The 13758-nt window shown below is 38.3% G+C and overlaps 1 protein-coding gene across 4 annotated transcripts in view; it reads left to right on the forward strand.

Annotated features, from left to right (window-relative positions):
- tfeb (transcription factor EB) overlaps positions 1-10407 on the forward strand; it is a 48680-nt gene extending 38273 nt beyond the window's left edge. For 3 of the 4 annotated variants that reach the window (XM_017450815.3, XM_017450816.3, XM_017450813.3), the window contains exons 5-9: positions 1517-1631; positions 2029-2085; positions 4093-4168; positions 6848-6995; positions 7181-10407. In XM_017450815.3, the coding sequence (XP_017306304.2) occupies positions 1517-1631; positions 2029-2085; positions 4093-4168; positions 6848-6995; positions 7181-7720 (936 nt within the window). In that variant the 3' untranslated portion in view covers positions 7721-10407. The remainder of the gene's footprint in view (positions 1-1516; positions 1632-2028; positions 2086-4092; positions 4169-6847; positions 6996-7180) is intronic. The other variant, XM_017450814.3, reaches the window with a different exon arrangement.
- The last annotated feature ends 3351 nt before the right edge of the window (positions 10408-13758 follow it).

The raw sequence follows: 13758 nt of genomic DNA on the forward strand, positions 1-13758 counted from the left end.
TTGATTGGTAATTGATTGGCTTTTCTCATTCATCAGAGTGCTTAGACTCTATTTCCTGTTCTGAGGATTGATCTTTGCTCTAAGTTGCTCAAAGGAATTCAGTAGGTTTAGAATTTGAATGCCTGTGAGTATGTATGTAGTAGGCTGGACTTGCGTGTATTCCCAGGTTTTTGGTAGCTAGCAGGAGATAAGCAAGTTATATTTTTTGGTGTACAATCAACATAAATAAAAAGGACGATAGACAATGGCTCAATGTTTTCATTATTTATGAGTTGCTTTTCCTTAATGAATAAAGACATGAACTCTTGTATAAAAAAAAAAATTATAAGGATCGGGACATCCTAAATGTTCTAAATGTGTAAATAAATCCATGTGCAAGATTTGTGTTTTTGAGATAAACAGTGTGCATTTTGAACGATGGATGTAAATGGGGTTGGTATTTCTTAAAGTGTTAGACTGCAGCCGTAATTCTGGTCTGTCAGCAGAATCGAGGCAGCTTGTTTGTCTCCTTTGATCAACTAAGTAAAACTAAGCATAAAATGAGAATCCTGTTGGGATCTGTGGATAAGACCACTTTCCTTCCACCAAATATCTGCTAGTTGTCTTTTTATTAAACATAAATGTGAGCTGTATAAACAAGGACCAGTAAAATGAATAAAATGGTCCATTGCTTAGTGTTGATTTTGTGTTGTTTGTCTTTGTGGTCTCCAGTAGCTTGAGCGATAAGCTATCTGAGGCTATTGAAGGCTGACTTATCAGTCAAGGCTCATTAGAAGCCAAGCGTTCACTCACCAAGAATTATATTGAGCCATTCATATGGAATAAAAGATACAGCATATATAAAATAATAAAGCTGATAAGCGATAGCTGCGAAAGTCAGTCATTGCTCTCACCTCCGGAGCAAAAAAAAAAAAAACCACAGTGTTTTATTAGTTTATCAGCATAGAATCTGTCGATTTTTACAACTTGCCACTAAAGATGCATATTTATTGGGCTTCCTGCGATGATGATAATTTGACAAGGTCATACTGCACCATTGCACGGATATTGCACCATAATAAAATACCATTAACTTCTCCTGTAAGAGTGGTACCATCATGAAATGGGGCTGACAAAATGCAGTCCAACATGCATGTGTATAAGCTAGTAACTGAATGAAAGGCTTTCATAACTATAATAATTGGTGTCATGCTCATTAAAAGTACTAAAACAAACATAGCAATGAACTAGCAATGATGCTTGCCTACAATGCCAAAAATGGACTAGCCCTGAAGGAACTTATCCAACTCTACCAGTCCAAAGACATGCGTCAGTGTAAGTGGTACAGAAAATGAATGGATGGAAAACTTGCCATACTAACTGCACTCTAAGTGTGGCCAGGGTTTTAGTTTAATATTATAGGACTCTAGGATTTTAGCTTAATACTATTCTGTTTCTACTAATATATGCCCCAATATATTGGATTTCTGTAAGACATCGGCCAAATGCTCACATCTTGTTTGTTTGTTTGTCCTAGCTCCCTCTGCCCAGCCATTTGGATGTGTACACTGGTCCTGGTATGGCAGGTCATACCATCGCCACGACTAGCAACTCCTGCCCTGCCAACCTACATCACAAGAGAGAACTATCAGGTAGAACCAACCACAACCAAGACATTAAACAGTGCTTCATTCTAGCTGTTTTTCTGTTACGAAATTAGTGACATTTCTGTAATGTGTTGTATTTTACTGTTTAAGATTGGATGGTCTGTAAAGAGCAGTGGTCATCATTTTAAAATGAAAGTAACAAGAAATATCAGTTAAAAGTCATAGCTGTTAGCCTGTTTATTAGTGTGTTACTGTCACTTAGGAGACCTGGAGGTTTTATATGACCAGACCGCTGCTTTAAAACCTAAATGAGTAATGGAATAGGTTATTTAAAAAAATAAAAATAAAAAAACAACACAGTCATAAACTATGAGCCACATCTTGCTCTTGTAAAGAGCCGAGTCAACAATGTTTACTAATTGCCACTTGTTTTTCCACCGAGATGTTGAAGCTCGTGCATTGGCCAAGGAGAGACAGAAGAAAGACAACCACAACCTGAGTGAGTTGTATGCTCTTTGCCACCCTCTTCCTTCAAATTTACAAGCTCACCTGGTTTAAAGTACATTGGCCCCTTTTTCACCCTGCCCAGTACACCCCCCTCCCCTATCTGCAACCCCTCTACCACCTCTGGGCAAATTTAGCTGACTCCACACAACACTTTGGTGTATCGTTAACCCAGGCCAATTCTGCTACTATGGCATTAAAATGTAATTGCCTGCGACAATTTGCAGGTAGTGAATGGGTACAATAAGCATCAGGAATGCTGCAGGACCGTCGCTAAGCTCCAGACCTGATCAGCATTGGATGGTATAATAGCATCATATTTATTGCTTTATAAATGCTTCACTGAGAATGCAGTGATCATAGTGCGAGATCATAAAATGTGGCCTACGGTTGAGAGCCAAAATTTTACATGCACCTAGGCTAAAGATATTCAGTCTCACTTTTTCAAAACCCCACACATTTCATGTTACCTTAAATTTCATTTGCCAAGTCAATTAGGGCATCTCCTTTGTTAATATAAGAGGTAATTTTCAAACGATTGATTAAGATTCCTGGGAGATTCCAGAAATTGATTATTTCTGTAATCTTCCAGATTGACTTCAAGCTTCTGATTGGCTAATTATCATAATTAGGAGTTAGTTGGGAGTGCACTTGTGGCTGTCTAAGTGCCTGCTTTTAGAGACAGTGCCTTATTGCCCTTGATACCATGGGAAAATCCAAGCAACTCAGCCAAAACCTCTGGAAAAAAATGTGGACCTCCACAAGTCTGGTTCCTCCTTAGGAGCAATTTCCAAACAACTGAAGGCAAGCATCTGTACAAATAATAGTATGCAAATGTAAAAATCTTGGGGCCACACATACACTGCATCATTCAGAAAGGAGGCCCAAATTAACTCACAGGGATGAACAAACTTTTCTCTGAAAGATTCCACTGAACACCAAGACAACAATAAAGTAATTGGTGAAGCGTTGGAGGCATCAGGTACAAACGTACAGTACTGTGCAAACGTTTTAGGCATGTGCAAAGAAATGCTGTAGAGCAAAGATGCCTTCAAAACAATTAAATTAAATGTTACCATAAAGAGCAGTAAACAGTAATAAATTAAATAAAGTCAATATATGGTGTGACATAAAAATAAAAATAGTTGTCTCTGATACAAGTTGTGCAGTTTTATAAGGAAAGCTGTAAGTGTTATTGAGCATCTTGCAGAAACAGCCACAGTTCTTCTGGAGACTTTGACTGTCGCACTTGCTTCTTATTTTTGCAGCAAATCCCAGCAGCCTTCAGTGTGTTTTTTGTCTGAAAAGTGTCTCTTACGTGATATGCTGCTTACTTTATTGACATACAAACATTTTTCTGTAACATCTAATTTTGTGCTAGAAAAGGAATGTTTGGGAATATGAAATGTTTTTGCACTGATTTGATAATGTAGAAGGCATAAAATAAAAATCTATAATAAAGTTTGTATTTTAAAAAAAATATAGGGTGCCTTAAACTTTTACACAGTGCTGTGTGTGTGTGTGTGTGTGTGTGTGTGTGTATATAATATATATATATATATATATATATATATATATATATATATATATATATATAAGAGTCCTGTATTGTTATGGTCTGGAAGGCTATCACGCAAGGAAGATGCTCCTGCTCCAAGACCAGCATAAAAAAAGCCAGATTAAAGTTTTCATGTGATCACCAGGACAAAGACCTAGTCTTTTGGAGGATCGTTTTTGGTCAGATGAAGCAACAAAAAATAAACTGTTTTGCTATACTGATTAGCACTATGTATGGAGGAGAAAGGATGAGGCTTTTCATACAAACTACACCTACATCTGTGAAGCATGGTGGTGGAAGCATCATGTTGTGGGGTGCTTTGCTGGAAAAGGGATTGGTGCACTTCAGTAAACACAATTTTCATTTTGAAAATCTGGGTTGCAATATGCTTGCCAAGTTATACATAGCTGATCTTGCCATTTTCTGCTTTCTTTTCTGTTTTAGTTGAAAGGAGAAGGCGGTTCAATATCAACGATCGCATCAAGGAGCTGGGAACCATGATTCCTAAAACTAATGACCTGTAAGTCCATTTTCAGCCAGTCATGCATACTATATACTTTGATACCATTCTAAATATATATCTATTATTGTGATGGTTCCTGCTACAAGTATGTATTTAAAAAAAAAAAAAAACTATTCCAGAGTTTTTTCAGCCTGTGTCTTTTGCATCCATAGCATATATTCATTCATATAGTGATCCAAGATGGTGGCACAACAGTAGCACCCAGCAGCCTCTCCAGATCCAAAATGGTGCTATTTTTGTCTCTTAGCTCATTTTTTTTACAGCACAACCAGTGTTCGTGTCTACCATCACCAGACACTGCTAAAATATAGAAACCATGCAACAACCTACCTGCATGATGATCTGCTGTAGAAGCTATGCGATCTCGGCTTGCTGCAGGGACCAGGCCTCCAGTACTTGGCGTCGCCTGATGCCGGTGGCATTACCTGGACAAAAAGGACACCTACGTTTTAATGCTGTTTATAGAGTTCTGTTCAGCATTCAACACAATTATTCATCAGCACCTGACTGGAAAGCTGAACCAGCTGGGCTTGAACACCTTCCTCTGCAACTGGATCCTGGACTTCCTGACTGGGAGACCTCAGTCACTCCGTATCAGGAACAGCATTGCCAGCACCACCACGCTGAGCACTGGGGCCCCCAGGGCTGTGTGCTCAGTCCACTGCTGTTTACCCTGCTGACTTACGAATGTGTAGCAACGCACAGGTTGAATCACATCATCGTCAAGTTCACCGATGGCACGACCATGGTGGGTCTCATCAGCAAGAATGACGAGTCCCCATAAGAAAAGAGAGGAGGTGCGGCAGCTATTGGACTGGTGCAGAGCCAACAACCTGTCTCTTAACGTGGACAAAACAAAAGAGATTGTTGTTGACTTCAGGAGAGCATGGAGCGACCACTCTCCACTGAAAATTGATGGCTCCTCCGTGGAGATCATCAAGAGCACCAATTCTTTGTTGTTCACATGGCAGAGAACCTCACCTGGTCCCTCAACACCAACTCCATAACTAAGAAAGCCCAGTAGCGCCACTACTTTCTGCGAAGGCTGAAAAAATAAATATGAGGTAACACAAATTCCCTTAGTCATTCATAACAATGGGTAAGAACAAGGAATATAGCTGTGATATGAGGCAAAAGGTTGTTGAGCTTCAGAAAATGGGAAGTGGCCACAAGAAAATAGCACAAGCATTAAAAATGCCCATTTCCACCATCAGGGCAATAATTAAGACATTCCAGTCAACTGGAAATGTTATAAATCAACCTGGAATTGGACGTGGGTCTACATTGTCTCAACATACTGAGGAAAGAGGATGGTTCAAGTGGCCAAAAAATCTCCAATGATCACAGCTGGAGAATTGCAGAAGTTAGTTGTGTCTTGGGGTCAGAAAGTCTCCAAAACTACAGTACGAAGTCACCTACATCACCACAAGTTGTTTGGAACGGTTTCAAGATAAAAGCCTCTACTCTCATCCACAAACAAACTCAAGCATCTTCAGTTTGCCAGACACTACTGGAACTTCATATGGAATCGGGTTCTATGATCAGATGAAACCAAAATTAAGCTTTTTGGTAATAAACACCAGAGGTGGTTTTGGCGTACACAGAGAGGTAGCCATATGGAAAAGTACCCCATGGCCACGGTTAAATATGGCGGTGGCTCTTTAATGTTTTGGGGCTGTGTTTCTGCCAGAGGACCTGGACATTTTGTTAGAGTCCATGATGCCATGTATCCTATCAAATATCAACAGATATTAAATGAAAACCTGACTGCCTCTACCAGAATTGGCCATGGTTGGATCTTCCAGCAGGACAATGATCCAAAACATACATCAAAATCAACACAAAAATGGTTTACTGATGACAAAATCAAGGTCCTGCCATGGCCATCCTAGTCCCCTGACTTGAAACCCATAGAAAACCTGTGGGGTGAACTGAAGAGGGGAGTCCAAAAGCATGGACCTCAAAATTTGAAGGATCTGGAGAGATTCTGTATGGAGGAATGGTTTCAGATCCCTTGCCATGTATTCTCCAACGTCATCAGGCATTATAGACTCAGAGCTGTTATCTTGGCGAATTATTGACTAAAAGGGTGGCAATAATTGTTGCACACCTGCATTTAACAAATTTTATTTATTTATTTTTTAATATATAACCTGTGTTTTGTTTGCAATTGTTTTACATGAGAGTATTTTTGTGAATTTTTTGAATAATATATCAAAAGATTAAAGAATAAAGACTATTTTTCACAGCCTTTTCTGCTCATATTTACCAAGGTGCCACTATTACTGGAGGGCACGGTGTATAAACCCAACACCTGAGAGCACCGTCCTGACAGTGAAGCATGGTGGTAGTAGCATCATGTTGTGGGGATGGTTTTTATCAGTAGGTACTGGTGAACTGGTCAGTGCTGAGGATGGTCAGTTAAATACAGGCCAATTTTAAAAGAGAAATTGTTTGTAAGTGAGGTGGAGGTTCACCTTCCCTTAGGACAATAACCATCAACAGTCAGATCTACACTTGAGATGTTCAAAACCAAGAACCTGAATGTGCTGAATGTGAGAATCTGAATGTGTTGGATGTGAGAACCTGAATGTTTTGGATGTAAGAACCTGAATGTGTTTGTTATACGCAGTCACTCTGATCTGAAGTATAAAGATCATCTTGTCTTTTCCTTAGGGATGTCCGTTGGAACAAGGGCACTATTCTCCGGGCCTCTGTGGACTACATTAAACGAATGCAGAAGGACATCCAGAGAACAAGAGAAGTGGAGAGCAACTTCAAGAGGATGGAGGTGGTCAATAAGCAATTGTGGCTCCGTATCCAGGTAAATGATTAAAGAACATGAAAAAAGTCGTAGTTGCACAACAAAATCTTGTCATTTAGGCATGCTATTCAAAGGGAATTATTTGTGTGCCCCTGTAAACAGGTGAATTGAATGGCAGTAGACACTGTAGAAATTACGATTGGACGTTACTTGGAAATTGCATAATTTGTGTGTTTTTACTCCAGGAGCTGGAGATGCAAGCCCGGATGCACGGTCTGCCTAGCACCTCGCCATCGGGCCTGAACAACATTGAGCCCCAGAACCAGTTTGTGAAGCAGGAGAACAGCCCCGATGAGCTTCACCACCAGCGACCTCCTCCCCATCAGCCCCCTCATCTCCACTCCCAGCCCCCACAGCTCCACCCTCAGCAGCTCCACCCTCAGCAGCTCCACCCCCAGGCTTCTCAGCTCCACCCCCAGCAACCACTGCAGTACTCGGCAGTAGGCAGCACACAGCCCTTCAACTTCAGCCACTCACTGGACTTGTGTGATGGTGGCATGGCAGGTTATGCAGATGGCATGGGGTGTCTGGGGGATCTGGGCTCTATAGGGGGTACAGTTGGTGGCACCATGGTTCACGCAGGCAAGAAGAGTGATATGGCCTGGATGGACGAGGCGCTGTCGCCACTGGGCACCGACCCACTTCTCTCCGCCATGTCGCCCGAGGCGTCTGTGGACAGCAGCCGCCGTAGCAGCTTCAGCATAGATGACTCGGACATACTGTGAAATGGCTCCAGCACAAATATTAACACATACACACCGATTTTGTTAAAACACAAAGGGCAACAGCACATGCAATTTTTTGTATTTCCAAGTATACTTTTATGGTATTTAAATACCATAGGCAGTCAACAAAACCAATATACTCCCGTAGATATGATCTGATTCACATAGCGTCTATACACTCCTAAAACATACATACACTAAATCAGATACTTACATATTCAAAAAAAGAAAACAAGATTTCACATGCCAGTACTACCATAAAAATCCAAAAAGGCCATTTCATTCAACAGAAAGCATTTGTTGGTGATTAAAAAAGTTGCAAGCAATTTTTAATTCTCATCCCAACCACTCACAGCTTTAATCAGTGCCATACTATTGGCCTTCAGCATTAAACCAATGGGAGAAGGAAGTGGAGCATAGATAAATATAGAAATGCATACAGTATGTTTTAGAATTAAACATTATCGTCCAAAGGCAGCTTTTTCTCAGGCATTTTGAATAAAAAAAACATCAGGGAGATCATCCCAAAAAATAAGGATCTAAGGTAACCCTTTATTTGAATATCCCTTTTTGAAGGCACTCAGAAAATGTTCATAAGTCCTGTATAGATGTTTATTTGAGGTTTTTATACTATAATATATTATATATAAATGTCTATATAAGTGGAAATACCTGGGCTAGCGGTAGCTCTGAGGTTAAGGTTCTTGTGCTAGTGTCCAGAAGTCACAAAACTGACTAGCTGAAGAAGTCCCTTAATCCTCAGCTATTCATCCTGGATTAGATTCTGCCTCACTTAGGGATTTTTTTAATTAAAGTGTTACCAACTCCATTAATGGTGTGCTCGTAACTGTACCTAAAGTATTATTACTATTTTATTACTTTTTCAAAGTGGATCCTTGAAGTAATAAGTAATACTTAAGCAAATAAAGTAGTGTACTAAATGGGCTTGGTTTCAACATTAATGCCATATGCATTAGGTGATTAGTGTAGCAGGATGGTCAAGGTGCTAGAAAAAAGTGCATGTGGTACGGAGCATGAAACTAGCCTGTTAATCCAACCATTGTTCTTCCTCACCAAGGCAGAATTTCCCCCATGAAGTGTGAATCGAAATGGGGTTATGCTTAGCCCTCTGGTTCTGTTCACTACTGACTCCTATTGACCCAGGCCATCTGTTTTTGATTTAATAGCAACACAGCTGTAAAATCTATTTATAAACCGGCCGTGATATATTCATCGTAGTTATTAGCAATAGAAACAATAATCACACATGTGGTCCTCGTTCATAAACTCCTAGCAGCATGCGCATGTGTGTGCACTGTAAATAAATATGGAGAGTGATGGGAGTAATGGACTCAATCATCTTTTTGTTTTGTTTTTTAAGAATAGTTCATTTTTATCTCTTTTATTTTACCTTCTTACTCAGGTCAGAATGACCCAAACATAATTTCTGTAATATAAATGACTTTTCCGATTTATTTTTATGTTTGTTAGAAAAATTAAAGCAAGTTTCATGTTGAAAAGATTAGTGTAAACTTGATTTGGGTCATTTTACCCTGAACAGAACATGAGGTTTAAGCTCCTCACTGCTATGTGCACTTCCTCTCTGCCCTAGGTAACTTTTACAGGGGCAAGGACCTAATGTTCAATTCCAGCTATGAAATTTCTAAATAAAAAAAGGAAGTTAAAGAAAGAATAGTTATTAGTAGTCTTTGTGATGTTTTTTGTCCTTCTCTCTCCCAAAGCACTGAAGAAAATATTATGATTTAATGCCTTTATAATAGATGATTTATTAAGATTTTATATGCCACTAAGCCACTTAAGTGTATTTTTATCACGTGTAACTTTTTATTTTTATTTGATCTTCCAAAAATGACCTTTGCTATCTCAGTGCAGAGCCATTTAAATATGAAAATATTTAAACCACTAGCCTTATTGTACATGGCCAGCGGAGCCATATAATATATATTTTGTTTTGTTTTTTTTATGTTAGAATTTATCAGGCTTTTAAGAAAGTAAAAGAACATGCATCATGTTTTTATATTGATTTGATTTTTTTTTAACATAGTTATTCAAAAATATATATATAATGAGTGATGATTCTGTAATTTTATCAGTTTTAATTAAAACTTTGTGAAATGTGAATTTTTCCTGTTGTACAGTTAAATAGTTTAAGTAGTTTTAAATGGAGCAGCATGATTTTTTTTTTTTTCCTCCCATGGTGCCTTCTTTTCCTACAACTATACCCCCTGTACTGTCATTAAAGACAACCTGCCTCAGAGTTTAAAATGTTCTTACATGGTGTCACTGGCTCAAAGCCTACTGACTTCTATTTCCTCAGACTTTTAAAGTCCAAATTCATCAACAGCCAGCATTCAAAGAGTCTGCTAGCCTATGCAGATCTTTGACTTGGTAAACCGTAACAGACGGAAGCTTTCTGAGCTGTTGTAGTGATGGGGTTCTTCTAATTTTGCTTGCATGTCCTTTTTTTAAAAAAATATATTTTACAGGAATGATAAGGTTTGCCGTAAATGAAGGAAAAATATCTTCCCTTTAGATAACAAGGCCGATTTTGATTTAAGTGATTTGTTACAGTTTTCGCAAAAGCATCCAAAAGCCTTTTGAATTCAATCTTGTAAAATTTTATGGACGTGAATGATCTCTATTATTAAATGTATTTAAGATGATTATACAGCAGTGTGGTGTGTTTAATTCTCTTTCAAGTCTCTTCTGGGCTGTCAGTATACCGTGACAGAAACTATGAATTAGTTAATCATCTTATTTTATACAGTACCATTAGGTTTTAAAAATCCTAGACATATGCTACAATATTATTCAAATTAGCTAATATACTTTTATAGCTCAAAACCTACAAAGAACAATCAGACAAAATATTTCAGATTATAATAATCAGATTTAATTTTTTTATATATTTTTTTGTTTTGTTTTTTTTTGCCCAAATGTTTGTGGAACCCTATGAGGTTCTTCACCTAACTGTTACCACAAAGTTGGAAATCCGCATTAAGATTTCCCTTCACTGGAACTAAGAGGCCCAAACCTATTTCATCATGACAATGGCCCTGTGCACAAAGCAAGCTCCATGAAAACATAGTTCACCAAGGTTGGAGTGGAAGAACTCCTGTGTCCTGCACAGAGACCTGACCTCAACCTCACTGAACACCTTTGGGATGAATTAGAATGCTGACCTCACTAACGCTCTTCTGGCTGAATGGGCAGAAATCCCAACAGCCATGCTCCAAAATCTAGTGGAAAGTCTTCCCACAAGAGTGGAAGTTATTATAACAGCAAAGGGGGACTAAATCTGGAATGGGATGTTCAACAAGCACATATGGGTGTGATGGTCAGGTGTCCACAAACCTTTGACCATATAGTATTTTGGCTATGGGTGGCATGGATAGCAATGCAATCAAGCTATAGGCTACTGTGTGGAAAGGAGGGACTTCAATCAAATATATCCAAGTTAAAGGGTGGAAAGCAAAAAGGTTTGTTGCTACACTTCCAAAGCTAACATTTTTTTTCCCAGTCAGAACAGAGTCCTGCTGCACAGTCTTAGCAGACCGTACATAATGCTAGAGTTAAGTTTAGTTATAGAATATGATCGACTGAGCCGTGTTCTAAGCCAGTGTAAAATCCTTGATATGCACTCTCCCACGACCACATTACAATCATTGAATTCTATATTAATGCACCATGTTTAAACCAATATTTAGTTGTTTAGCAAACAAAGCTAACTCTTAACAGGCTACATGATGTGGTGTAAGAATTGTTTATTGTGAATATAATTATGTACAAATTAAACGATTAAACAGTGAATTTTATCATATTATTTTTTTTAATTTTATAAAACCAATAAATTGCTTGAATTACAGTCATATATATATATATATATATATATATATATATATATATATATATATATATATATATATATATATATATATATATATATATATTCACTGGTATGTATGGGTGTTAAAGCACAACACGAACACAAAGCAAAGTCCCATTCCTGTATTTGGTTCAGGGCCCTGAATTCACTAAAACCGTCCCTGTATTTATTGTCCTCCTCTTTGAAAATGTGAAAGCACACAATATCATCAACCAAAAACCATGATGCTGATGTCTTCTTTTTAGCATAGTATAATCCTCCAAACCTACAGTGAAGTAAGTAAAGCATAGTTCTTGATGGGAAGGAAGCTTGGATTGTTTGGTATATGGTAGAACCAGCAGAGGGCGCTGTAAACATGGAGGAAAAAGCTTTGACATGGAGGATTTACACTTGTGTGGTCCATCCTGGACTCGAAATATGTTTGACGTGCTGTATTTAAGTGTACAGATATAGACTGTGTACAAACTCCAGAATTATTGGCACCCTTTAGTAGCAGTTACTGTATAAACTAAACAACAATTCAAATTCTCCACTTAGAAAACTTAAATCGAAATGAATGATTTGGCATACACAAGCCAGCTACTGGATTTAAAAAGATTTTTTTTTTTTTTTACAGAAATACTTAAAATACTGTTAAGCATAATGAAAAAGTTTCAAATGTTTCACTATTTTCACAATTTCCCAGGAAGAGGAAGCATATACATGCCACAAACGGCTGTTATTCTCTCCTGGGCAGGTTTTCCCACATATTAATTGTAGAGTGCCAATATCTTCAGTGTTTTTTTTTGTTTTGTTTTTTGTTTTTTTCTTTTCCACAGCTCAACTCTCAATCTTGCTTCTACCACATAACGCTATTTTTAAAATGAAAAGAGACATAAAAGGGGGGGGGAAAGAAGAAAAGAAAATTAGGTTCAGAGCTATAATTCAAGCATCAATCATGGTTAATTTGCCGTGGCCAATGATTTTCCTTAAACCCTTGTAATTCAAGTGGAAATCATCTTCAGTGGGAAGACAACACATGGGTGCTCCTTCCTCATGGTTCCTCTAGGGGGCAGTAAAGAACTATGAAATTCCCCATGCTCCTCTCCCTGTGAAGAGCTTCATCTCATTTATTCCCCATGTAACAATTACAGAAATAGAACTGCAATGCAATTAACCTATTTTTAAATACCATTTTATTAGGGCGGTTTATCCCGGATAGGGGAAGGCTTAAAATAGGATGAGATGAGAAATAAAGTAGCATGCAGCTCAGCTGTACATGCTCCACCTCACACATACAGACCGAATACAGAGGTAGTCTCTCCTGCTTTATTTAAACAAATCAATCTTAAAGACTGAGAGGATGCATGACGGAGGGAATTCATCTGAATTAGATGTGCTGATTATAGATAGCCAAGGCACAGTATTTCAGTTAGGAAGAGAAACAAATAACACTAAATAAAAAGATTTGTGTCAAAATGGAGGCAAATCCAATTATCACCATATAAAATGTTCAGGCTTTGATGAAGAAGAACAGAAGATGCAGGCAAACAATCAGATGATACACATTCTATCCTACTGAAATGAATTCAATTGAATTTGAAATTTGAATTGAAATATTCCGATCTGTAATGAGCAATACAGAGATGGCGGGGGGAACACCTCCCTGAAGAAACCTTAAGAGGAACCAGTCTCAACTGCTAAATTGGATTATAAGTCATTACTGTGTACAGGTGTTAAGGAGTAAAGAGAAACAGTACTAAATGTACTAAATGTGTAAATGTTCAGCATGTTGTGAATAAAAATCCTGGTATGAGCACAAGGGACAGTCTTTATGATTATAGCAGCAGCTTTTACGTACAAATCTACAGTAGCTATATGAGATTATCCATTGAAGAAAGGGTGCATGTTGAGTATAAACTGTTTTAATTTTCCTGGACGTGTGCATGTTTTGTGATGTGTCCACTTCCTTATTTCATTGTATTGCTATAAACCACAGGTTCCCACTCCTGGTCCTGGTGTTTTCTGTGCTCTCTCACCTAATCAGCTAAATAACAACCCTTTCTGAGTTGAAGTGGGTGTATAAGAGCAGGAAAACACTAAAATGTGAATGACAAAGGGTTCTCCAGGACCAGGGTTGGGAACCTGTGCT

The sequence above is a fragment of the Ictalurus punctatus genome, chromosome 21, assembly GCF_001660625.3.
Source record: "Ictalurus punctatus breed USDA103 chromosome 21, Coco_2.0, whole genome shotgun sequence".
NCBI classification, from domain to species: domain Eukaryota; kingdom Metazoa; phylum Chordata; class Actinopteri; order Siluriformes; family Ictaluridae; genus Ictalurus; species Ictalurus punctatus.